Source organism: Zootoca vivipara, chromosome 1 (assembly GCF_965207765.1).
Source record: "Zootoca vivipara chromosome 1, rZooViv2.hap1.1, whole genome shotgun sequence".
Lineage (NCBI taxonomy): Eukaryota > Metazoa > Chordata > Lepidosauria > Squamata > Lacertidae > Zootoca > Zootoca vivipara.
Genome location: NC_142582.1, coordinates 38,710,908 through 38,737,737, shown reverse-complemented (window position 1 = coordinate 38,737,737; position 26,830 = coordinate 38,710,908). Strand labels below are relative to the sequence as shown.

Sequence of the window (26,830 nt, the reverse complement as noted above, 5' to 3'; positions counted from 1 at the left end):
TCGCCTCCCCAGGCCACTGAGGAGGGTGCAGAGAGCATTGGCCCTGCTCTTTGCACCTTCCTCAATGGCTTTCACATGGCTAGACTGTGTCCTTGAACTGTGATAATGTATCTTGCCTTCTTGGATAGAGAAATAGATGGATGTGCAGGAACCTCTGGCTTTCTGTAGCTGGAACGTAGCAACGTAAGAGTCACATTGGTTGCTCCACTCAATTTTAGCTCTGCCCCTGCCCACTACCACCCCTGCCATGTGGCTCTCAGAAGGTTGCTCACGACAGAATGTGGCCCTTATCCCTGAATAAAAGAAACTTGAACTATTCAGCTAAACACACAGCAAGCCAAGATTCATAAAGCCTGCTAGTCTATGTTCCATATTTATATGACACAGTTGAACCCTTATTTGCTACATCCTGATTAAATACAGTGGTACCTCTACTTACGAATAACTCTACTTACGAATGGAGCTCCGCCCGCCATCTTGGATGCGGTTTAGATAGGATTTTCTCTACTTACGAATTTTTAGATAGGGTTGCTTCGACTTACGAATTTTTTCTCCCAATGCATTCCTATGGGATTCGACTTACAAATGTGCGTTCGGAACGCATTAAATTCGTAAGCAGAGGTACCACTGTATACTGTACATATACCCAATGCTTTTTGTAGTTAAAAAAAAAAAGAGCTGGCAGGACTCATACCTTGATAAAAATGACATTGGTGCCAGCACAAAATGGCTGCCAATGTCAGCAACAACAATAAAAAGGTAACAGTATTGCATACCATAGAGTACCATCATTGGAATATACCTCTATATTAGACACTTGTATACACATGCACACATGTTTGCATGCACGCACACACACACACGCACACGCACACACACAGAGTCCTGTGTAAGGACTGCAGTCTTAATTGTGCAAGTAGCACAACTTCATAACCAAACTAATTTAATATTAAAAATAAAAATTTGGTACCAAATTCCTTGAATGGACGAGCTGTTCAGGACACAATTCACATCATACCCTATTGTCCAGGCTTGAACTTCAGAAAAAGCTGAAAATAGGGGGGGAGGAGGAAGAGAAGAGAAGAGAAGAGTATCAGCACAATGGAAAAGGGCAGACATTAGGCCAGTAACATTCAGTCCTATGCCATAGATCCTTTTCAGTGTAGCCCCACTTCCTGTAAAATAGTACAAGGTCTTTCTCATACAGTAATAGTGGGGACAGACTTGGCTCTTTTCCGCCAGGAGCTGTGCATTCAGTGTTGTGGGCCCAATTCTGTGGAACTTTCTCACAATTGAGATCAGACAGCAGCCCCCTCCCCCCACCCAGGCAAAAGTGGCGAAGGCAAATTTTTCATTTCAGCAGGCATTTAAAGTAGCTCCTCTGATTTTACTGTTAACTTTAACCAATTCTATCCACATAAATCTTTTGTAACTTTACTGTATGCCACTTGGAGACCATGCTGTTAGGTGATATATAAACATAGCTGCCAAGTTATCCCTTTTTTTAAGGGATTTTCCCTTATGCTGAATAGGCTTCCTCGCGAGAAAAGGGAAAACTTGGCAGCTATGTATATAAAGGGTTGAAATACATACATACATACATACATACATACATACATACATACATACATACATACACGGATCACAGCATAGCCCAAATTGTATTTCACTTCCACCCACACATCCAAAATACCACACAGGCAAGCCACAAGACCACAGTTCCTTCCTACAGAAGACACTTACCACTGAAAATGGAAGCCACTGTTGCAAATCGGTTTTCTTGCAAGGAGGAACACTCGTGGAACTTGAGACTAAAGAGCAAAATACCCATATTGTTCGTCCCCATATGCTGTAAGCGAAAAAGCAAAGCAAAAGGCATGAGTTGTATCAAGGAGGACTGTCAAAACTGTGTGACATCACCTCCCGTGTCCATCAGTAACAGATAGCATCCATAGAACACTTGGTACAACTGCTTAGAATTACCTGTAGCTCATCCAGCAACTTTTGGAAACCTGCTGCCCTTTCACAGTTGTACTGAAGGTTGAGAGAGAGAAAGTCTACCGAGTCCTGGAATCAAAAAAGTGCACTGTCACAGAGAGATATAGCATTTATAATAACTGAGGTTACACTTTAGGCAGCAGGAACGTCTATTATTTTATACTTGGAACAAGAGTATCATTGGATATAATAGAGGGTGGTTCCGTTTGAAATTCTTCCCTATTATCTAGGTGGGATTCAATTGGGCAAGAGTTTGGGCTTGCACAATGGGGCTCCTCCCTCCTCTCCCCAAGTCCCTAAAATTTGCTCAGGGGAGGGTGTTGCGAGGACACCCAGAAAAGCACACAAGAGTAGGGAGGATCATTCTATCTGACTCGCTGAAATGCTCTCCCTAACGGAATGACTGACATAATGTGCTGTAAATTACATAACAATTAACTCCGCCTCATTCTCAAATAAAGAATCATTAACATATCGCCAATTTTCTTGGAGACCTCTTTAACCGAAGGTTTGTGGGGTGAGGGATAAGAGAAATTCTGAGTGATCTTGCATGTCATGCTTCTGTTTTTTCCCCCTCACATGTAAAATGCCATTTTGAAAAATAATGAAAGGTTGGTAAATGATCATTAAGAGTGATAGAGAACATTTTAACTATATATGAAAATGGAAAATGGGTCTGTGGGTTGACATTTTCAGGGAATACCTCTGGTTATTATGAGGTAAAAAGGTAAATAAAGGATCCCTGGAGGGTTAAGTCCAGCCAAAGGTGACTATGGGGTGCAGTGCTCATCTCACTTTTCAGGCCGAAGGAGCCAGCGTTTGTCCAGACAGCTTTCCGGGTCATGTGGCCAGCACGACGAAACTGCTTCTGGCACAATGGAACACCATGGCGGAGACCAGAGCGCATGGAAACGCCGTTTACCTTCCCACCGCAGTGGTATCTATTTATCTACTTGCACTGGTATGCTTTCAAACTGCTAGGTTGGCAAAAACTGGGATAGAGCAATGGGAGCTCACCCTGTCTGGTGGATTCAAACTGCTGACCTTCTGATTAGCAAACCCAAGAGGCTCAGTGGTTTAGGCCACAATGCCACCCACACCCCCTAATTAGGAGAAAGTGACAACTATGTATGTAGCTTGAAAGAGACAACTCTGCTTTGGCAAATAACTTCCAGAGAGTTATAACATGCCCAGGGAGCTTATGGGGAAGAACAGTTAAGATATCTTATAAAACAAGCAAATAAACAAACCACTGATATGCCCTCCCTTCATTCGTCTAACCCACTTTTATAACCAATTATGTGGCAATGGGTTTCACAAAAGAATTACACATTGAAATAATTTCTTTCCTCTGGCTTTACTGGATATGCTGTTGAAAGAGTCCCAAGAAAATAAAAGGCGTTACCAGAATTGAAGTCAAGAAAGATCTTGGTGACACCAGCCCGGCATCACTAACATCTAGTGAAATGGACACTTTCCCATCTGTAAATGAGAGAAAAAGAATGTGGTCAATTTTATTTTCAAAATTTCAATGCAAGGAGGGGGGGAAATGGAGAGGGAATACTTTCACTAGAAGCAATCTCCAGTAAATCCTTTATAGTTTTCTCATTATATTGGCCTGAATACAAGCCTGTTTTTTTCCAAATGCTGACTGTGAAAAGTGTGGCTTAAATTCACGACCTTACAAAAATGGGCTTTTACGGTATCGCTGCTGAGACAGACATACGGTAAAACAGAACGGGTGTTAGTGCCTGCGGAATTTTAAGAGAGCAGCTTATATTCGAGTATTGTCTCTTTTTCTCCGTTCCCCCCCCCCGAATTTTAAAGGTGTGGCTTATATTTGGGTGTGGCTTATATTAGGACCAATAGGGTAGTGACATCAATATTCATGTGCTTTACAAACTGATCTCTGCCCCAAGAAACTTACATTGTAAGGTTGGTGGAGTATACTGCATGTCATATATTAAAGGAATGCATGTTCATCTGAATGACCTTCTGTTTAGTATCAGTAGGAGGAGCACGACTTGAAGTTCATGGCACTTAAGCCTTAATGGAAAAAGTGTGGACTGAGGGGAGATTTGAATGAAGAGATCGTTCTGATTTTAGCAGTGTTCTTTCCCCGTCATTCTTTAATACAGTGGTACCTCGAGTTACAAAAGCCTCAGGTTACAAACGCTTCAGGTTACAAACTCTGCTAACCTAGAAGAGTTACCTTGAGTTGAGAACTTTGCCCCAGGATGAGAACGCAAATCATGTTCCAGCGACGCAGCGGCAGCAAGAGGCCCCATTAGCGAAAGCACACCTCTAGTTAAGAACAGTTTCAGGTTAAGAACGGACCTCCGGAACGAATTAAGTTCATAACTAGAGGTGTTGTTGTTTAGTCGTTTAGTCGTGTCCGACTCTTCGTGACCCCATGGACCAGAGCATGCCAGGCAGAGGTACTGCCACTGTATAATAAGGCTCCTTGGCCCATTTGTTCAGCAGACAAGAAATAATTTTGGCAGGAGTCTTAGAAAGATGGTGCAGGACAATGACTGGGCCCATCTAAGAGGCCTGGTGGGCAAGACAGAAGTCAAAGGATTTTTTTTCTTAAATGAAATGATGTCCCTCCCCTCCCAAAATAGCAATCAGAACTTCCAAGGCCTTTGCAGTATCAGTACGTGCACAGAAGTCAGTCGCCCATACACACTTCATTCACATGCACACCCCACACGCATAGCCCATGTTACATTATCTAGAAGAGGCCCATCCCACGTTCCCTCCTCCCCACCATTTTCCTTACCTTCTGCTGAGTATTTTTCATGGTAGATTTCATAAGCTTTCTCATGTGCTGAAGCTAGCACCTGAAAAGGGAGGGCCAGTGGATCTCCATGCGGCAAGCGCTCCACGTCCTCAGGCAGGTTGCCGAAAGTGAGCCAGGTGTCCACCAAGTCACCAAAAGATGCAAAGGAAAATTCTGCATATTCCACGAAAAGGTTGGTGAAAGTCAGAGATTTGCTCAAAGCAAGCCAGGTCTCCAAAGAATTCGTCAAATGTTTCTGATGTAGAATTAAAACTGGTTCAAGGTCAGCTGCTTTGAGAGTTCTCAGAAGTTGTCTGTAGCATTCAACGTTTGTCCGGTTGGGGTTTCGGGCATCTGCCTCCGGAAGGATGTGAGTCCAAGGCAAGAAGACTTTAAAATGGGTCACGCCACTTGCACGGAGCTCAGCAAAATACGGCGACAGAGAAGGTAGGGAAGGCCTATCGCAAAGATAGTTTGACTGTCCCGTTGCAGAATTGAGAGGTTCTCTTAGAAATCCACTTTGGAAGTTTAAATGACTTACTAAGTCATCGCTAAGAGGGCCGGCGACTAAAATAAATTTCTGAGTAAGATCCCAGCCTGCTCCAAAGCAAGGCAGTGGAAACAGAAAAATCAAACACACCTTGTACACCAGCGCCATACCTGCTAATGCAATGGTGGAAGAACTTGTGCTACTCTTATACTACATCAGAGATAATAAAATTAACATTTAACTTGTGCAATCACAAAGACGCCAAGTTCCCTAACCTCAACGTACACAAAGATAAGACAATCAAAGGTTTAAGTCCCACCGAAAGTGCTATTATTAATAAATCATATGCAGAGTATTGTAGAAATGCAGTTTCTGGGCTTAACAATACAGGCCTGAATACAGATATTGGAAAAGTCCATTTAGATAACCAGAAGATACTAAAATGCAGGGTTCCCAAATCTAAGCTGCTAACACGAGTGCAGAGAACTGGAAGGAAAATAGTTAACATTCCCCTTGATAAACAAAAAAACTTGTTTTCTACCCAAAGTTTACTCCGAGATCAGAGTAAGAAAATAATAGTAAAAAACAGGATGCAGAAAGACTTAAACACAGAATAGACAGCATGTCAACAATGATTATTGTGTGGGCTTGTCTTCCATTTTAAAGTAAGAACAGGAACTGGTGGGGCGGGAGGGGGAGACGACGACAAGTGACCCTTCCTGCTGCCACCCAGATACTTTGGGAGCAAATAGCCGGGGGTGAGGATTGTTGTCAGGAAAACAGCATGTGTGTGAAGTCAGACCTGCCCTTGCATGCCATGGCCTGCATTCCCATCCCTGTATCGCTACTCTTTCTTTTAATAAAACCAAGTGCAGACCTGGGATAGAGCCTCACGTGGTAAATGTATCATCTACTCATGGTCTTAATGTGTTTCTGTGTGAGGGTGAAATCATCATATTCATACCAAGTCCAAAACATTTAAGCCTATAATTCAAGTATTGAACAACAGACCCCAAATCCGGTTTGGAGCCACAACCTCATAAAATCCTATTCAAAGTGGCATTTGAACCTATTTCTGTAGTGAAAAAGAAAAAGAAATCATTTTGTATATAAGGAATACTTTATTTTTCACATATTAAGATAGGAGTCAAGGGGACCTACAACATAAGATTATGATACAGAGATGCAGGAAAAAATATGTAAAAAGCGTAAGAGGAACATGAGGATATATGGAAGTTTCGTTCTAAACCTAAACAGCTGCCCTGTTAGGTTGCATGACCCTTTTTCTGGAAAGAAATGGAGCAGCTTTTACCTGAATAAAAGATAAGGTGGGTGAATTACGTGACAAAGCTTGTTTTGGGTAGCCAACTATGTACAACAGATAGATAGATAAGATATAAAATTAGCCAGTGAGTGCTGGTCTGGTCTCCAATAAGGAATGGATACGTTGTGACTGTAGAATTGTTTCATAATCCCTAGTCTTCCAACAAGTAGTTAGGATTAACTACAAGGTAAGGGTCTTCTTCATCAAGGCTCTGTCCTTCCACGGAATCTTTCAGCCCTGTCTGTGTGAGCTCAATTAGAATGTGGTCCTGAAATACAGAGAGCCTCAGTCAGGCTATGTTCTGGAGAGTCCTAGGTCACACGTTGTAAGACACCCCAGTCACAAGCATACTTACTTCGAAGGAAAATGTCATTGCTTTAAAGCAGGATTTAATTCAAAATGAGTAATTAATATCATGCCCTCTTCATCTCCATCTCTCACAAAACTCTGCATAAGGATCCCTAGGAGAATGCTTACATGCACCAGAATTAAAGGCTACCACCAACAGCTTATCAAGTGCATTCTTCTGCATATCTACTTGGAAGAATGTACTACTGATTCAATGAACTCGAACCCAAGTATGTGCAGTATTGCAACCTTAGATTACAATCACATGCACACTTACCTGGAACTAAGCTCCACTAAACACAACAGGACATGCAACTCTCTCTCTCTATATATACTTACTTGGAAGCAAGACCAATTTAACATAGTGCCATGTGTCACAAGGTACACATGCATATAGGATGGGACATTAAGTTAATCAAAGACCACATTATTTTTATCATCAAATCCTTCAAGGAATTACGTACATAGTGTGTAAGACGATGGATCACTTTTTCTATTATCATCTTCTTATTTATCAGTTCTTCTTCAGAATCTATTTCTGATTCAATTTCCTTTAAATACCAGTTGATAAGCTCACTCTTTTTTAAGGAGGCATCATCATCTTCTGCAGGAAGAAAAGAAAGCAGACGATAAAGCACTCTGAAATCCCAGATTGACTGCCTCAAAAATGTTTCAGCAAGTCAAGACACTATATAAGGAAAACACTTCTAGCATAGAAGGGGAGCTAGGTTTTGTTTATTATTGACAGCTAAAACCTTCCAATCCAGGATTTTTATTTTGGGTGGGATGGAGGGAAGAGCAGAGGGGAATTGAACTTGCTGATCCAAATTGCTGAACTGAGCCCCAAATCAATTTTGGCAGGCTCTGCGCAACCCTACTTCCTCCCCCCCCCCCCACTCTTGCTACAGTTAGCATTAGGGAAAAATCTTCTTGTAATGGTAAGTCGAAGGGTGGGAGGAGAGGATTTCATGTGGACTGTAGCTGGGGAGGTATGGCTTAAACCACATAACCCCACACGCTGCAATTCTGAGACCTTCCCAGTGGGTTGCACTTGGATTTCAAAGAACATGCAATGTGATTAGTAAGTATGTACTTAATTCCGCATGCACCAAGACAGTGAGTTCTTACCTTCTTCCGATTTTCTCAGATGCATTACAATGAGGTTTGAGATTCTGCGATATTCAGGGAAACTAAGCCTTAAGGAAGCCTTTGGCGCCAAATCCTTGCTCAGATCATCTGCATGTCCATTGATGCCGTTCACTAAGCCATTAACAACTGCAGTGTCTCCATCTCCTGAGCACAGAAAGTTTTTGTACACATTATGCCAAGGTGGGGACAGAAGCCGCAATACAGTCATACCTTGAGTTGTGTTTGCTTCACGTTGCGTTTTTCAGGTTACGAACATGGCAAACCCAGAAGTGTTTACTTCCGGGTTTGCTGCTTCACAGGCGCAATCTGTGTGCTTCGCGCAGGAGTGCTCTAGCGCGTCATGCGCACAAGCGGCGGTCTACTTACGGACTTTTTGGGGTGCGAACGGCATCCCGGAACGGATTGGGTCCATAAGTAGAGGTACCACTGTAGAAGCACATCACAAATGACTTAATTGCCTGTTTCCCCCCTCCACCCAGAACATACATTCTGAAAGTGTAGCAGTTGCATTTCTCTTATCATTTCAAATGATGTTATCTATATTTTCTAGGTGGTTGAGATTTTATGGAGTCTTCCAAACAGATACAGTACCTTATCATTTTCAGTTTTGTAGCCGTAAGGATTTCAGAGCACAGTTCTTATTTTCAAAACAATAAATATGAAAGATATGGTGTCTGTTATCTTGTTTAGACGAATGCACGTTATTGACTGATTTGTAGCTCCATAAGACACATATCTACTCAGAGGTAAGCCCTACTGACTTCAATGGGAGTTACTCCTTGGTAACAGATTACACGATTGTGGTTTAAAGCTTATATATTGGGTCCAAAGAAAGGTTCTCTTAGTAGTCCACACTAAAGTATCACATATAAAAAAACAAAGAACAAAATGCCTTCTATTTTATTTTATTTTTGAAAAAGAAACCCCAAACAAAACAAGTTTCAAATAAAAATCCAATTCATTTAAAAGCTTTTTGGTGGACTAAATACTTGTTGAGAAGATGCCAAGCAGGGAATGTTAAGGAAGAGCTCCACCACTAAAAAGGTTCCACTTGAGATCTTCGACCTACTGGCTTAAGGGTGAATGCACAGTGTGGTAGTAGATGCTGCGAAAAGATTCTCCACTCCACTCTGCCTCCTGTTGCTTCCACACCACCAAGAAAAGAAGCCAGAGCCTGGATTGTCGTGAAGTCTGAACCTCGGCCTTCAGTTTTTCTCATTTAAAACAAACCATGAGCAATAAAACCAGGAAGAAACTTTGGTTTTCTACACGTTAAACCATAGCTTGTTTTTAACTATGCTTCAATAGGCAGAAGCCTAGGCTGTGCAAGGCTTCAAAGGACAAAACTAGAACCTGAATTGGACCCAGAAACAAGCAAGTCCCAAGAAGTGTTTTATTATTAAGAGATTTATTTTGTGACCTTTATCATAACAGCTTTCAATGAGGCTATCAGGTAAAAACATTTGTCAGGTGTTCCCCACCCTTCTGCCTTCTGAATGTTCTGGATCACAGCTCCCATCAGCCCCAGCCGGCACGACCAATGATTAGTGACAATAGGAGCTGTATTATAAAACATCCAGAGGGCACCACAGGTTGTGGAAGTCTGATATAGTCCATAGTTCATCAGCAAATTACTCACTCTGAACTCCATCCTGGGCCTCAGGCTCATCAATGGTTTGTTCTTCATCTTGGTCTAAATTGATATCTGGAGTTTCAACTCTGATGATAGATTTGTTCAATAACCTGAAGGCTTCCTTCACATGTTTTGGATGGACCTTTACAAATGTTTAAGAAGAGTCAAGATGAATAAATAAATGCTTGCCCAAACACACATTATTTATTTTTTTAAAAAATATTTACATACCATGAACTCTTATAAAACAAAATCCAAGGCAGTGTACAACAAAATATACATGTGCAACAATTTGCACACAATACAACTGATGGACTCCAAAACATCTCTTGGCCATAGAAGCAACAAGAGTATTTTCCCCACGTGTCCCCCTTTCCCTGTGCCAAGGAAGAAGGCTCCACTAACACTGGATTCACAGTCAAAAGCCAGACACCACCAACTTCTATAAATAAAGCAAGCTGAAGATACAGTTCATAAAGGTGTTGTCTTTTACTTAACTCTCTTTCTCTCTCTGAAAGACTGAAGGCTTGTGGGCCACACAAAAACTTGCAGCTGGTCTAAAATTTCAGCTAAAAACTTCTCAGGGATAAGCATTTCCACCCCTATGTAGAAACCTAAGCTGGCATTGGACTATTTACAAACTCAACATGTAACATTCATATATAAAAGGTTTTCATTTCAAGCTACAGTAATCCCAAAATTTATGCTTAAAACGATGAGAATGAACCATGGGCGTTTTTCGCTATATGTTTAAACAGAATAAAAATGTTAAGAACAGCTGCATTGGTCAAAGCTCTGTCCTGCTCCATGCTGCCCCATTAACTTTAGCTACCTCGTCGCAGCAATGCATCCGCGCCATGGCTTCCGACAGCCGAATCATGCTTTCCAGCTGCCGCACTGTGATTCTCCATGATGATTTTGTAATGCCGGAACCATCCCTCTGGCGAAGGCGCTTATATTGTTCAACTATAAAATCCTCCGACTCCTTCGAAATCTATTGGAGGGCAAATGAAGGGGAAATGTGGTAAGCTATAGTCAAATTGTGCACCACTTCCCATTTACAAACGTCATATATTCATTGGGGGGGGGGGGAAGAGTCAAACTTCCATTACAAACTAGATCAACAGCTAGAGTTGACATTTATTTGCAATGAACAACAAGAAAGATTTAGTCTAAAAAAATTATTGCGTAATTAAAACTTGCCTGTCTACTGTCATTGACAAGAACGGCACAAAAATACAGTACAAAATTATTTATTTATTGTATTTATATGCCACTCTCCTCCAAGGAGCTCAAGGTGGCATGCACAATCTGTCCCCCATCCTCTTTTTATCTTCACAGCAACTCTGTGAGTGCCTGGCCCAAGGTCACCCTTTGAGCTTCAGGGCTGAGTGGAGATTCCTACTCTGGTCTCCCTAGCACAACACTCCAACCACTGCACCACAATGGCTCACCTGAACACTTCTCGCTGCATCAAGCAACAGACACACTAAACCTTACACAAACCCAACTGGCTCCAAATCGCTGCCACAGAACCAGTTACACTACATCCTAATTAACCAGGCATGGTCATACGTGAGCCTGAGCATTAGCAACAACTATGTCGAAGTCAAAGTAACCACTATATATTCTGTATCAGTTCAGGTTTTTCCTGCCATGCTGTGCTCAAACTCTCTGGAATCACAGAATCTTGTGGAGTTGGGAGGGATCACAAGGGTCATCTAGTCCAATCCCCATGACCCTGAGATTAAGAGTCTCACGCTCTATTGACTGAGCCATCCCAACCTAATGCGGAAGTCTATCTCATTACCTTGGGTTTAAACTGCCTGGCAAAGAGAAGATACCTTCGGATATCATCTAGCGAATACAGGCGATCAATCGATTCTTCTATCCTAGAATGAAGATCCACAATGCGTCTTGCAATGGCATAATCTGTAACCTGAAGGGGGGAGGTTTTGGTCAGAATACGTGAACTAAAGCCATCATTAACAATCATTAACAAAACAGTAGAGTAACAGTGATCCACCCAGCAACTGCCAAAACGTTTGAGGATATCTAGATGGTTGTTTAGGTAATGCAAGCAGTTCAAATGAAACTGAGCTGTCCAGTACATGAATAGATACCAATTTAGTCCAGTCAATGAGTTCATTTGGGTCTTTAGAGGTAAAAAGAGAACACTACAACAGGATTTTTTAAAAAACAAAACCTACCGTCTGTTGTAGAAGCAATCTGTTTCACACATTTTTAAAAAGAACTAAATTTTCTATTATGCACAAACTTCCAAATAACTCCATCAACTTGGATCCTAAGAGAGTTCATAGAAGGAAAGTTTTCCCTCTCCTGCATCGCAGCCACCAGCGCCCCCACTACCTGTCAGCTACCCTGAGGCGTGTGCTTGTGCGAGAGGATATATAAAAATACATTGGGATGTTTCTCCCTTCCTCCAGCAATCTCCTGCACATCACCCTACATTATTCAATAATGCCCCACAACACTCTAAAGAGGATTTTTAGTCAGGTGGACACAAGAGAGATGGGGAACTTTCCTTCCACAACTTCCTTGAGGTTGATGCAGGGGCGTAGGAAAGGGGGGGTGCGGTGGGTGCGCTCCGCCCCGGGTGCCATCCCTGGGGGGGGGGGGTGTTGACAAAAAAGCATGCTGCCACGCACGGGGGATTGCCCGCCCCACCGCCGCAGCGCTCAGGGGATCACTCGTCCCGCCGACGCAGCGCACGGGCAATTGCCCACCCCGACACAGTGTGCAGGGGATCACCCCCCCACCACTGATGTGCCCCCCCCGCGTGCAAGGCATGGGCGCCCATGCAGCTAACTCCGTCATTGGATCACAAAATAAAATTGCATCTGCCACATTGTTGTAAGATGTTCAGGTTAGGCTACTCCCACCCCATATGTGCAATGGGCAGACGAAGACAGAAATGTAGCCATGGTTGTGGGGGAAACAAAGACACACACATGGTAATGGAAGGGATTAAAATGCACTAATGGGAAGTGTATGAATGGGGTGGGGAGAATTCCTAGACAATTGTATTTATAGCTTGCATATTTCTGAATTTAAAATGCATCATATACAGCATGTAGGTTATACATTACCTCATTGCATTCATCCACAAGAATAAAGAAGAGATCAAATCGAGACATGATGGGGGCTGATAGGTTTATGTTCTGTTTCAGAGACTTTGCTCTATCATAACGTCCACCAACTGGGTTAGCTGCCGCCAAAATAGAGGTCCTGGCATTCAACGTAGCCTGTTAAAACAAGAACATGTTTGTTTGCTTTTCCTAAGCAGTGTAGATTTGTTAACAAATTACATAAAGAAAAAGTGTTGGGGAAGAAAACAGAGCAGTTTCAATGGTGCCTGGGCACCAGTTCGATCAATCTTGTAAAATTCATCCTCCACCCTACCAAAATGCATCAACAAAGAGATTGGTCTATAATTAGTTGCCAATTCTAAATCTGTTCCCTGTTTAGCTATAAGAGTTATAAATGCCTCTGCCCACGACTCTGGTGCCTTCCCATTATTTATAGTGGTATTCATTACTTCTTTCAATGGTAGTACTAACAGATCTTCCAGTTTTTTATAGTATTCTATTGGCAAGCCATCCAGCCCCGGGGACTTTCCTGATTTTGCCTTTTTGAGAGCCTCTTGTATCTCCATCACTGTTATTGGTTCATTTAGTACTTTTATCTTTTCTTTTGCTACTTCTGGAATTTTATGTTGTATTAGGAATTTATCTATTTCTTCTTGTTGTTCTTTTCCTTTATAATATAGCTTCTTATAGAAGTTCTCAAAAGTACTATTAATCTCCTTAGTGTCATCTATCAGCCTTTCGCCTACTTTCAATCTGTTAATCGTATTCTCATTCCTTCTTTTCTTCAACTGCCAGGCAAGCATCTTACCTGGCTTATTTGCAAATTCAAAGTTTTTGTATCTCCAAAATTGAATGTTCCCTTCTATCTCTTTTTTCTATAATATGGGCATATTCCTATTGCAATAGCTTTATTTCTTGGTTTATTATCTCATTTCCTGATTTTTTTCCTATACAACTGTTTTTCTTTCTTTTTAATTTCCTCTAATAAGTCTAATTTTTTCTTTATTTATAACATAGGCGAGAAGCAGCATATTTCATTGCAGGCTACTTTCTTCATTGTTTATGTGGATGGGCTTTTAAAAAGGAATACATACTATTGCTGTTTAAGGCCATCAACATGCCCCTAATTATCAGATGCTTAAGCCACTAACTTCATGAAATTATGGACAGCTAACTTGATGTATATTGCAGCCCAATTGTTAACTTTCTTGCTTAGAAGCATGTCCTACTGGGTTCAATGGAGCTTTCTCCCCCCAAAAGCCTGTGAACGATTACAGCCCAATTATCCAGTTTTTCACAGTGGGACAGATTTCTGGAAGAAATGTTTAACAGGAGTGACCTGCATGGGAAGTTGGTGTTGTGCAGATGTCTTGCAACAGTGGTGCTCCTGCTGCTTTCCTGGATGGGGTGGGGCAGAAAAACCATGAGGTTGGGACTATTGCAGGACTCTCATAGCCACTAACTTCCCACCACCTTCTGGGCTCCTGCACTGGTCTAGGTAAGCAGCAGTACTGCTGCAACTGCTGCCAGGGTCTGGTGGGCTTAATTTTGATGTAGGATTGTGGAAGAGGAAGTTATCCTGTTCTGGATATGGACTACCGACTGCCACCCTCTTCTAGAAGCGTTCAGTTGTAAGAAAAGTTCCTTAGTTCTTCTAATGGAATGAAACTATTTGACAGAAAATGGGAAGGATGGAAAGAAGATCTGGTCCAAAGGTCACTGGAGAAGCAAAGAAATCTCTCTCCAATACCATGTGAACAAAGGATACACAAGTTCAAGCAACACACAGCCACTTACCTTAACTCCTGCTTTAGTAATGGATATAGTCTGCTGCTCCATAGCTTCATGAATGGCAACTTGATCCCTCATATCCATTTTGTCAAATTCATCAATGCAACAGACTCCCTAAAAGAGAGTGCAGACTCAACAGCTGTACTTCCGCACTTGAAAACAAAAGGGGCCCCTCCTTTCAGAGCTATTAAATACTATGCATTTGGTAACTTACATTATCTGCCAACATTAGAGCTCCAGCTTCAATGACAAATTCATAGGACTCTTCGTCTTTCACAACAGCAGCCGTTAAACCAGCAGCACTAGACGCTTTTCCACTGGTGTATACAGCTCGGGGGCTGAATTCCTCCACGTGCCTGTTGGTTCAATTGGCATGCCACTCAACAATTCACAACAGAAAGTGCAACATAAACACTATAGTGACTTTAAAGTTTTGCAGGCTGCAGAGCTCTAAATTACCTAGCCGATAGCCATGAGCAAGGAGAAAAAGCACACCTATTTAGTAATTACAAGGTTTATTATTTCTGAAAGTAGTTTTTGTTCCAACAAGTAGCAGCACCCTCCCTATCAACCGGCTCAATGTTTAAGATCTCTTGAAGAGGCCCTTCTCCCTATATTCCTTCCATCAGGAGAATGGAGGGCATCTACAGGGGGGAGAACTTTCTCAGCAGTGATAATGGAGGGCACGCTCCCAACAAGGAGGTTGCCTGGCACCAAAACTGCTATCATTTCAGTGCCGCGTAAGAGCAGTCTTTTTCACCTCGGCATTTTGATATATTTTAGTCTTGTTTTTTATTTTTGGAATTCTCTACAACCCAATTAACAATGTCTTTTTGGCGCATCACAAATTTAAAGGACAACAAAATACAACTACAATCCAAAGCCAGAATAGTTGGTACAGAGGCACAGAAGACCAACACAGAAATCAGCATGAAACCAGTTTTACGGACAGAGGCAGCAATTCTGTAACCTCATACCAGAGTCTAAGCCCTCCTGAACACAACATACACGAATGAGTACATGTAGCCAGCTACCTACAGAGACAATGCAAGTTAACCGTACGCTAGTTCGCAAGAAACTTACTTAAGAAATTGACTCTTGGCAGTACTCGGATCGCCAACAATACAAACGTTGATGTCACCACGAAGTGAAGTGCCTTCTGCTGTTGTCTTAGGGACGCCACCAAAGAGCATGAGTAAAACCCCTCGCTTAACTTCATCATTACCTGCATCAGAATAACGAACAGTTAAGGTTTTGGGGTATGCTCACATTTAGAGTCAAGTCTAAGAACACAAATCTGGAGAAAAGCTTGGATTCTAGTTGTTGTTATGGGCTGGCTTCAGACAATAATTCAAAATTCAAACAAGCTTCTTCAGGGACTGGTTAAATCTCTGACAAGCTACTGTTCTGATTGAGCAGCGCCAGCCTGGTGGATAGCCACAGGAAAGTCTCAAAATCATAGCTGCTTCATCACCTCTGTTCCATAACAAGGGACATGGTCGCTAAACATACTTAAATATTACAGCTCAGATTTATTTGTGTTGGACAGAGTGATTACCAAGATAACACAGCAGTCAACAGGAATAAGCTATCTTAAATGGTCTATAAATCAGAGTCCAGGTTTATAATCTTCTTTTAGAGTACAGAGGTTACTGAATAAGGAAAAGCCAGAGAAGAGAATCTGTACAGATTAAAACCCACAATTACAGGATCATGTTCTTGCAGCAAGGTTTCAAGTAAAACAATACTAGGGGCTCTTCATCCCATGGTCCCATGAGAAAAGAATGCACAGAAAAGCAGTACAGTATTATGTATTTGCAAAAACAGCCAGAAAACAGGCAAATAATCTTAAAAGGGACTGCATGTAACTCTCAATTGCTGTATTCCTATCTTACTCTTTGGGTACAACACCACAAAAAACATACAGGAAACAAAATTCACAGTTTTAATACCTCCTGTACAGAAGGGATAACAAAACAGAAAAAGACGTTTTTTAATTGACATGAATACATATTAGACAATAGGAATTTAATTTGAAAGCTTCGAGCTGACCTAGAAAATTAGTCAAGGGTAGCAATCATTACTACGGCTCCACAATTAGATCTTACCATGTATGGTTGGAAAGAGGCTGGTACAAAGGTTGTGATAAAGGTTTTTATCCTGGCTCATTTCAAATACTTTTTCCCACTCCTTTACCGACATCTGGTTTTTAATGCTTTCTGCAGTCTGTTCTTCATCTCGCAGCTCTTTGCCACCAAACTAAAACAAAGAGGGTTGAGGGAGGGAAAATATATAAAAATGCAAAAATACTGCAGAGACTAGAAAATAACATATGTCAGGGAAGGGGACGCTGGGGGGCTCCAGATGCTGTTGAACTCTTAACCCCCATCAGCCCCAACCAGCATGGCCCAATGTTCAGGGGTGACGGGGTATGTAATTAAGCAACAACTGGATGGGCACAGGTTTCCAATCCCTGCCTTAAGGTGGGAAATATGTCACAAGAGGACTTCAATTTAAATATCTCCAAAATGAGACCATTTAGGGCTGGATCTAAACATTCCACATGTGGCGGCAGAATGCAATAAAATATTTCAGGTTACAGGTGGGAGAATACCCCCCCAAGCCTATCAGGTTGGAAGGCTCTAGCCCAGAATCTGCTCTGCTGTTCTACGGTAGCTCTTGAATAAGAGTATTCAAAAAGGGTCCAATCTATCACTTTACTCTACTGCTTGGCGTAAGGATACACTGAAAGGGCACAGTGGCAGCTCAGCTTTCCTGGGGACAAGAGAACCAAATCCCATCATTAATATCTTCAAGAAAGATATTCCGGAAGCTCCTCTTCCTGAGTAAGGCTTACCCTTGGGTTCGTTGGTGCAACGTAACATGCTAGAAAGACCAATTTATAGGATAACTCTCTGACTCCAAGTGCACGAAGTCCTCTGACACCTTCGGTTTCATAGCCTTCTTTCCCACTCACACGAGAGCCAGTTTCTGCTCGGACACCTATAAGAGCAAGACCTGTTTTTAGTTCTGCTCCAGGAACATGTGGTCATTTTCAGCCTATACATTTGTAAAAGGCAGAAACGCACAGCTCTTCACTTTGGAATGCAGGCTAATAATAATAATAATAATAATAATAATAATAATAATAATAATAATAATTTATTATTTATACCCCGCCCATCTGGCTGGGTTTCCCCAGCCACTCTGGGCGGCTTCCAACAGAAAAATGAAATAAAATAATCTATTAAACATTAAAAGCCTCCCTAAACAGGGCTGCCTTCAGATGTCTTCTAAAAATCTGGTAGCTGTTTTTCTCTTTGACATCTGATGGGAGAGCATTCCACAGGGTGGGCGCCACCACCGAGAAGGCCCTTTGCCTGGTTCCCTGAAACTTGGCTTCTCGCAACGAGGGAACCGCCAGAAGGCCCTCGGTACTGGACCTCAGTGTCCGGGCTGAACGATGGGGGTGGAGACGCTCCTTCAGGTATACTGGACCGAGGCCATTTAGGGCTTTAAAGGTGAGCACCAACACTGTGCTCAGAAACATACTGGGAGCCAATGTAGATCTTTCAAGACCGGTGTTACGTGGGTTGGAATAGCAATGCCTGCACTGAACAAGCTCCCACCACAGAGAAAATAATTCGAGCCTAGCCTTTTGCTTGAAGTATACTGAAGCTTCAGAGTTTCAGGAAGGCTGTCCTACACATGCCCTTTCTGAACAAGGAAAGAGTCCCTCACACTGCTCTGTTCTGCACAGGATCAACCAACCTGGGGTAGACAGCTGGGACACATCAGGCACAACAATGAGGGAACCTGTGAAGTCACACTTGTCCCCAGCCTGGGCCGATTCCACAGCTTCAGCCCGCAGTATCACCTCAACGCTGCGAGGAATGCTTCCCCGGGGTAGCTCAGCTTGTGTCTCCTGAATACGGACCTGAGGAGATAGGAAAAGCAAGCTGTCAAGAGGCAGGAAGTTATCTTATCATTACTAGTTTACCTGAAAATGCCACAAAACTGAACCTAAATGTTTCCAGCATGAAGACGGGGTGGGGGTGGGGTGTAATGATGCTGAATTCCTAATGAAAAGTCTTACATTTTTTTAAGAACCCAGAATTTTTGCAATTTCTAATTACCAACATCAACCCTCGTAACGGTTACAAATACCTGATTAATTTTCAGGCTCTATCTGATAGCTATCATGGAGCATCACCATAAAACAAAACTAACAGCACAGTTATTAGTTGTCTAGATCACCCTCAGTAGGCAAAGGGAAAATCTCACAGGGAACACTGTCAGAAATGCAAGCTTGTTTCTACCATGCTGACGGCTGTGGAAAAAAACTGAGATGGGGTAAGAAAAGAGTGAGGAACCAGGGGGCTTACAGATGGTGTTGGACTCTGACTCCCATTAGCCTCAGCCAGCATAAAAAATACTCAGGGGTTATGGGACCTACAGTCCAACAACATGGTCGGTGGAGAAGACGAAACACAAATCCACAACCCCTAGGATAGAGACTGGACAAGTGCCAATCAAAGCAACAGAAGACAACCACCAAAGAAGCAATACCGTGTTTCTCATATTATAAGACACGTCTTATATTTATTTTTTCCTCAAAAAAACACACTATGGCTTATTTTCAAGGGATGTCTTATTTTTTTCCTCCTCCTCCTGCCGCGGCCAGCATTGCTGCTGCACCCATCACTATGTCTTATTTTCGGGGTATGGCTTATATTCCTTGAATGCTTAAAAATCCTGCTATGGCTTATTTTATGGGGATGCCTTAAAATATGAGAAACAGGGTACACTAGCAGCAAAAGATCCTGTCAAATATAACTCTTAGTCTTCCATCAATGACAAATGTCTAAGCCCGCACTCAAAGCAAATTTTTGTTGATACACCTTTCTTCTTCTCAAGTGGAAAGCACTTTACAAATTTGACAGGTCTGTACAGCAACAAAACACATGTGGTTCAAAATGGTAAAGTGAAGAACGTTTCTAATATTGTGAAAAAATATCTAGAGAAAGCACTAGGTGGTCCCTGTAGGCTGCACAATGAGATCACTTCCCAGCGCCATTGCTGATCTCAACAGCAGCCGAGACAGATTCCTAAATTTACAAAGCGCATCTTGCTCTTTGGGTTCTGAAAAACACCTGATAATTAAATACATTTTTCACTACAGAAAATGATTCTTAATAGGTTGAATATGTGCACACTTCAGTTCGGATTGTGAGCTTTCCTCCCTTGAAAGGAAGGCCAGGCCCCTTCCATTTGTGCAAGGTGTGCCTGTGTGTATATGTGCCTGACCTCTCATGCTAATTGTGGAGGGTCCTGCACCCTGATGAAGCAGCTTTCCTGGCTATGCAGGCAGTTGCAGGGAGAAGTTACTGGGGAAATCTAACTTCATCCCCTCCCTCCAGTGGAAGCATGACATTAGCGAACTCCATTCACTTCAATTATGAAGATAGACAACTTTGAGGTCTGAATACAGCATTCTGGAAGACGAATGGCAGTAATTTACAAGAGCTGCCCATAAGATATTCCAGAGGGACTGCTGTGTTATCCTGCTGTAATGAAACCAATGCAGCCTTGTGGCACCTTAAAGACAAACTAATTTAATATGGCATAAGCTAGAATGCATTTCGTAAGATGCATCCACTGTATCCTCAGTTGGCAGATTTTCACTTACACACAGGAAAAACACAAAAATTGCTACATTTTATTCAATGTATATTCAGGTGATGACCGTTTTCTGTACATCCAACTGACATGTGGCTGCTGATGCACAGGTCGGACCCAGAAAAGGGCAAAACAGGAGTGGAACAGGGCACAGTGGGCTTATGCGTGCTCCGCTGATGCGTACAAGGGCCAGGAATGGATCTCCTGTGCAAAATGTTCGCCACCTGTAGTAAGAGCAAAACTTTACACTTAAGAGACCCAGGACATAATGCTACATCATTGTTCAATGCTACATCAACAGGCCTTTACTGTCAGGCACCTGAGTTCCTTCTCCTTCCTGAATGTCAATACTCCCATCCTTTCACTATAGTTTAGTTTACTATTTTATCCAAAAACAGCAAACTAACATTTGTGATCTGCAAACCAAGACTTTAAACCATGTTTTGAATCTGGATTCCAAAGCCAGCATAAACTTTAGTTTGTCAATTTAGACTAAATGGCATACAATGGTTTGCCACAAACCTGTGAAAGCGGGAAGGAAATTAAAGCACACGTACAGAGAACAAAAAGGACAGCCTCAAACGTCCTTAAATTCTTGTTCATGTGGTACCAAACCGTGGTTTAACTTTACAGCTGAACCAGTCAAGTATGGACATCACATCACATTTTCAAACCCAGCAGAAATTCTGACAACTGCTGAATTACCTTTTGAAAGTCAACAAATCTGGATTTGTTGGTGTCCAGAAGGAACCGTTTCCTATTGGCACAAACTGGGTTTCTGCAGATGTTGGGTTGTGTGTATTTGAACTGCTGCTCAACATCTTTTATCACGGTTTGGCAATCCAGGCACAGGAATGTTCCGCTTACGAGCTCTGGGTGAACCGGGTGGGTACGGACCACTTGCCCGCTAATGCGCATTAGTGATCCAATTCGAGCTGACGTCATTTCACGAATTCTGTTTAAAGAACAAAGTCAAATTCAAAAGCTCATCAGTTCTAAAATACATTCTGGAAAATCAGATAGCAAGTGCATGGCCTATTATGGCCCATTGTTGCCGAAAGAGAACCAAAACTGACAAGTACAAACTGTTCTGTAGCTAAGAACAAAGAAGTACCTGTTATGCTCACAGCAGTTAGGTGCAAGCCAACTGAATATGGTGAGATGATTTCCCTGACATTTAAACAGAGATGTAATCAAACCTTTAGAAGTTTAAGAACTTGAGCTGCTGACTTTCAATCTTGTTCCCCGTAACTTTTAAAAATACCTTGTTGAAATATTGCAAACAGACAAGACACCATGGTTGACAGTATTTAACATCACATAAAGGTTCAGCAGAATCAACAGGACACTCTCCGCCATTTAATTTTTGGCAAAGGTCACCACCTACAAAGGCTAGCAAGGTCATTTCGGCCAGTCTGAAACTATTTTCCAGGCCCATTTCATTAAGGAAAACCTGGAGCAAAGATGCCTCCTTGAGACCCAATGGGTTTCATACTTTAATGGAAAGAAGCATTTGCCACAACACTAACCCACACAGCTACTTCTCATTGGGCAACTTTTCTTAGCCAGGACGGGCAAGGGTCTAAAGCACAGGTAATAGGCCTCATATCTGCAAAATCGCTATCCATGTCTTCACGCAAAATGTCATCAGAGTCTGAAAAAAAACTTCTCTCCTTATGTCTGAAGCATATCCACATGGCAATCTCCTGCACTCTTTGTTTTAACTGTATAGAACACAAGGCATATGTATTGTTCCCCCCATTAAAAAAGAAAAAAAATTGATGGGAGTATGGTTGTGTGCATCAGCATCACTCCTCTTGATAAACCATGTTGGCTATCAGTATATTCTGATAGCTGAAATGATGGTATACTCGGCATGGGTAGCCTATGACTCACAAGTTAATAAGAGGCCATCTGAATGCTCCTCAATTGTAAATAACATCCTACAAATAAGTAGCTTATTTGGAGTTACCTTACTAAATTGTATGTTTACATCTTTACAGTATCAATTTATCTTACTTGTTTCTGGTAGGTAGGTCCTGGAAAGCAACATAGAAGTCCTTATTGGGGGGAACATTTCCATGGTCTCTAGCAAAGGTTTTTACAGCTCGACACAAGAAAGGATAGACTCTAAAATAGAAAAGCAAGTTTTAGTGATGCAAATCTTTATACCCTTTGGACCAAAGTAGCAGCATACATCTTGAATTTCTATCCTTTAAAGTATCTTGAAAAGTACATTGGTAAAATGCAGTAATATTAATACAAGTGAAACAACAAAGTATAAAGCCGTGGTCTGACAAATCTATTTGGCTTTTTGTTCAAGAAACAACTTTGCAAACGTTATTTAGTATGCCTGACTATACTTTACACTCCAATAATTAATCATACCGTTCCCTACCAGAAAACAAATAGTACAATGATGTCCCAAGATCTCACTCTAATTAGCAAGGAAGCATCTAAATAAAAAACACAGAAAGTATCACATCAAGCAGTATTCATATTTTGGGTATTGCTCCTTACTAACTGCAGGAATGTGGCAGCTCTGCCTTCAGTTGAAATCCTACAGTATTAGGCTATCTGAAATAGCAACAGCTGGAAAAGGATAGGCTCCCACACTCCCAGCAATTTAATAATATAAACTGGCATGTATTTTGGCATGTAACCGATATATAAATTTTAAAAACCACCACCAGAGGGCTGTGAATGACAAGCACCTTTAACTGTAAAAACATATTCCCTTCTTTCTTAATGTTACTTAGAACAGAAATGGGGCACCTGTGACCATCCATATGTTTTTGAGCTACACCTTCCATCATCCCTAACCAAAGGCCATGCTGACGCTGGGACATGAGCTGGAGCCCAACATCATCCAGAGGTCCACAGGTTCCCCAGCCTTGACTTAGAACTCCTCTAATAAAGCCCAGGATGGGTAAAATAGTTATGATGAAGCCAACTATTCAATAAAGCATGTTTACTGGAGCCTTCTTACCTATAGAACTCTTCTTGGATCGTGGTAGCAAGCTGCTGATTAAACTGCTCCAGATCCTCAAAGCTCACAATTAACGTGTTTCTCTCTGGACGAATCAATTCCTCTGCATCTCGCAAGTATTTAACTTCTCCATCACTGTTCTGAAATCTGAAAATAGCAATATTTTAAGGGACAGTTTGCAGGGATCGTTTCCTAAATTGTGAGTATGCACACATGCTGCACTCTGTGCTAAGACTATAAAGAGAGAGGCTTAAAATCTAATAAGGAGACACCATCACTTGAGGGGAAGGAACCTCTGCTGTTACTGAACATCTAATGAAAAGCTGAGTTATCGGTGCAAGTAAAAATGTTCATTTTGTATAAGCTGCACACAGAATACTGAAGAGCCCTGACATTTTGCTAATTATGCCACATGAAAAGGAAGGAAGCATCTAAATATGAGGGGAAAATACACAGACCCCAGTGGTGTGGTAATCAGATTACAACAAATAATGATTACAGTTAGGGTTGATGTAATCAGTGAAAAAATGAGAAAAAAATAGCTGCCTTTTATCAAGGAGCCCCATACTACAGCCCATTATAAACTTTGTAGTCCTATGCAAGTTTACTCAGGTGCAAGAATCATTGAGCTCAATAGGATATTACTGATTTGTAATACAGTGTAGTGTAGTGGTTAGTGCCTAATGTTAGACGAGGACCTAAGAAACTAGGGTTCACATCTCCACTTAACCATGAAACTCATTTAGGTGACCTTGGGCCAGTCATTGACTCTCAGCACACCCTACCCCACTGGGATGTTGTGAGGATACAGGGCAAGAAGAGAACCATGTGCAACACCTTGAGGTCCTGGAATGGAAATGTAGTAGCAAATAATTAAAAGTGTGCATAGGATTGCAGCTATGCAGACTGAACCTATGTATGCTTCCTCAGAAGTAAGCCTCAAAAGTGTTTAAGCTGCAGCGGCAGAATTACATTTAAGCAAAGACAAGGTGGGGCTGTTTAAAAGCTGTTTCACAGCACTTCAAAAGGTTAAGGTTATTTAGGAGGCAACAGCGGATGCTGATTACTGCAAAGGGAAAACCCTACTACTATTCCTGCTTATTAAACTTATTAGTCCCTCCCCCCTCCCCCCAAAAACCTAACTCAATGCGACTTACAGCAGTAAATAAATAACACGTACAATTAAAACCGGCACAATAAAGCAGAGTAAAATATTTATCCCTCTCCATGGGGGTATATTTATCCCTCTCTCCATGGGGGTGACCAGGATTTATGTGGGGGGGGGCAGGATTTATGTTGGGGGGCGGAGGCAGAACTGACGCGACTGGTCAGTTAGTTAAGTTTTATTTAATTGTTTGATTGATTGACTGAGGGCGGGCTACGCCCCCCCCCCCAAATAAATGTTGTTGTTGTTTAGTCGTTTAGTCGTGCCCGACTCTTCGTTACCCCATGGACCATAGCCCCCAAATAAATAGGGCACATCTATTGACATTTGGGAATGAGGCGCAATCCCAGCAATCGAACACACCTGTCCAAGGAAGACAAACAAAACAAAAACAACAGCGTCCTAGGGCACTATGTTAGGGGATAAATACTATACACTACCGCCCCCACCCCCATGGAAAGTACAAGCTCAAAAGCTACGGGGAAGCGGACGGACGCCAGGACTTGCTCCCAGATGGAGGGTGGCTATCTAGGCCTCCCAGCCCAGCAAAGTCTCCCAGCTCCCAGCACGACCACCGCCAAGCGCCCAACTCCGCCCCCTCCCCCTCCCCCGTTTCGCCCTGCGGCTCCTACGACTCACGCTTCGAGGAAGTCCTGGAACAGCTTCTGGCACTTCTCGGCCACCTCGTCGTGGATTTGCTTGAGCGGCGCGGCCGCCGCCGCCAGCCCAGCGTCCCCGGCAGCGGCTAAATCCATGGCGGACAAGTTCTCTTTCTCTCTCCGGCTCAGAGGGGAGAGTTCGCGCCACTAGCGGCACCCTCGTGACAGCGCCCACCAACCAGAAGCGCTCGGAGGCCGAGGCCACGCCCCACCGGAACGTTCGCCCGGGAAAACATTTCGCGCCAAACGTGACGGCGCAGGAAACGGGGGGAGCGAGCGCCGGGGGGGGGTCGTTCTAAATACGTAGTAAGTGGGCGCAGTTGTGCGCACGCGCGCAACTGATAAGTTGCAGAGGTTGTTCCCGCAGGAAATTTTGGTCGGTATTGGCAGAAGCGGAGATTCCTGCATTGCGTGGGGTTGGACTAAATGACCCTTGAGGTTCCTTTCCAACCCTTATGAATGCAAGGAATCGAATCCTTAAACGTGTCTACTCAGAAGTGCTGCTTGTTTCCAAGGGCGCTTAACTCCCAGGCAGTTGTGCGTAGGGTTGTAGACAAAAGTGCACGCTGGATCGGACCAGTGGCGCATCTGACCCGGCTTACTCTTCTTACAGAGGCTCAAGCCCTGTGGGAGGCACGAAAGCAGGACGTGAGCGCCTCATAGCCGCGCTCTTCAAATCTGCGAGTCAATTGTTTTGTGCCACCTGCTAGTTCCTTTCGTTTTTGTGCATGGGTGTAGACAGGGGGGGCAGGAGGGGGCAGCTGCCCCCCCCTAGAAGCAAAAAATTATTGTATTTTACAGACCATAACCAATACTTTGCCCCTCCAAAAACTGAAGTGGAAAGGGCTTTGCTTTAGCAAGAGCAGCTCTCCACTTGCTGGGGGCGGGAACACAGCTGTAACAAAAACACATCAAATAAATAAAGCAAAGTGGCTACCAGTACTTAAGCAGTTAAGACAATGGAGCAGAATATCCCTTCAGGCAAGGTCCACCCTATTCACCCTATTGTTATTCAGTGGGAGTTGTTAATGGGCATTCAGGGATCGCATTAACAGTTCTATTGGCGGTTTAATGAGGGTGCAGAGGATTCAATTTGACTAAGGTGGCCCTGCAAGGCTAAAAGGAAGTGAATAAGAAGGGGGGGGGGGCTGTAGCTTTGATAGACACAGTGATGTTTATAAAAAGCATTGGTGTTCCAGTCTGCCCCTCCTCCTGCATCTGTATACTGTAAATCAAGGGTGGCCACCTCCCAAGAGACTCTGATCTACTCACAGAGTTAAAAACTGGGAGTGATCTACCCCCTTTTGAGGGGTTCAGTTCAAAGCTGTTGAGTTTTTTTAAGGAAGGGAAGCCCTGTTTTGGGGGGTTTAGGTCAAACTTGTTGAGCTTCTTTTAGGAGGGAGGGAGGCCCATTTTTGTTTAGGGCTTCAGGTCATAGTTCAGCTTTTTTTAGGGAGGAGGAAAAATTTGGGTGAGCTTTTTTTTAGGGGTGCCAGTGATCTAGCAGTGATCTACCACAGACATCCAGTGATCTACTGGTAGATCACAATCTACCTGTTGGACGTGCCTGCTGTAAATCAAGCAGAGAGAAAGCTGCTTACAAGGCTCCTGTACAGGTGTACCGGTATCTTCCTCTTGCTGCAGAGTTCTAGCATCACAGCGTCACCCAGAGGCACCCATAAATGTGAGTTATCCCTCTCTCTATTCCTTCCT

At 42.7% G+C, this 26,830-nt stretch overlaps 2 protein-coding genes across 5 annotated transcripts in view; both read right to left on the bottom strand.

The window, feature by feature from the left end:
• Nucleotides 1-5,583, bottom strand: part of LCT (lactase) — a 113,664-nt gene extending 108,081 nt beyond the window's left edge. For 2 of the 3 annotated variants that reach the window (XM_088651969.1, XM_035130558.3), the window contains exons 1-5: nucleotides 4,781-5,583; nucleotides 3,404-3,480; nucleotides 1,984-2,067; nucleotides 1,744-1,849; nucleotides 971-1,049 (exon numbers count right to left, since the gene is read on the bottom strand). In XM_088651969.1, the coding sequence (XP_088508095.1) occupies nucleotides 971-1,049; nucleotides 1,744-1,849; nucleotides 1,984-2,067; nucleotides 3,404-3,480; nucleotides 4,781-5,438 (1,004 nt within the window). In that variant the 5' untranslated portion in view covers nucleotides 5,439-5,583. Of the gene's footprint in view, nucleotides 1-970; nucleotides 1,050-1,743; nucleotides 1,850-1,983; nucleotides 2,068-3,403; nucleotides 3,481-4,210; nucleotides 4,303-4,780 lie in introns of all 3 variants that reach the window. The other variant, XM_088651966.1, reaches the window with a different exon arrangement.
• A 788-nt stretch (nucleotides 5,584-6,371) lies between these two features.
• Nucleotides 6,372-25,815, bottom strand: MCM6 (minichromosome maintenance complex component 6). 2 transcript variants are annotated; one of them, XM_035130571.3, is made up of 17 exons: nucleotides 25,098-25,815; nucleotides 23,294-23,440; nucleotides 22,324-22,434; nucleotides 21,010-21,259; nucleotides 18,397-18,562; nucleotides 17,483-17,628; nucleotides 16,734-16,884; nucleotides 15,709-15,850; nucleotides 14,840-14,981; nucleotides 14,632-14,739; nucleotides 12,835-12,990; nucleotides 11,535-11,663; nucleotides 10,557-10,718; nucleotides 9,731-9,866; nucleotides 8,071-8,235; nucleotides 7,407-7,546; nucleotides 6,372-6,862 (listed from the first exon to the last, which is right to left on the bottom strand). In XM_035130571.3, the coding sequence occupies exons 1-17, from the start codon at nucleotides 25,211-25,213 to the stop codon at nucleotides 6,746-6,748; spliced, it is 2,484 nt and encodes an 827-aa protein (XP_034986462.1). In that variant the 5' UTR covers nucleotides 25,214-25,815; the 3' UTR covers nucleotides 6,372-6,745. The 2 variants fall into 2 exon arrangements, with proteins under 2 accessions (XP_034986462.1, XP_060135437.1); XM_060279454.2 differs by having other exon boundaries at nucleotides 8,071-8,232.
• Between the last annotated feature and the right edge of the window lie 1,015 nt (nucleotides 25,816-26,830).

Bases quoted from the DNA above. Each gene is read 5' to 3' on its own strand.
- MCM6 (XM_035130571.3), bottom strand. From the start codon at position 25,213: ATGGATTTAGCCGCTGCCGGGGACGCTGGGCTGGCGGCGGCGGCCGCG. The intron at 12,991-14,631 runs GTAAGTGGCTGT...TTGTTTTAACAG, and splicing joins TTACTAAAGCAGGAGTTAAG to GCTACGTTGAATGCCAGGAC. The intron at 10,719-11,534 runs GTAATGAGATAG...GCCCTCCAATAG, and splicing joins CCAGGCAGTTTAAACCCAAG to ATTTCGAAGGAGTCGGAGGA.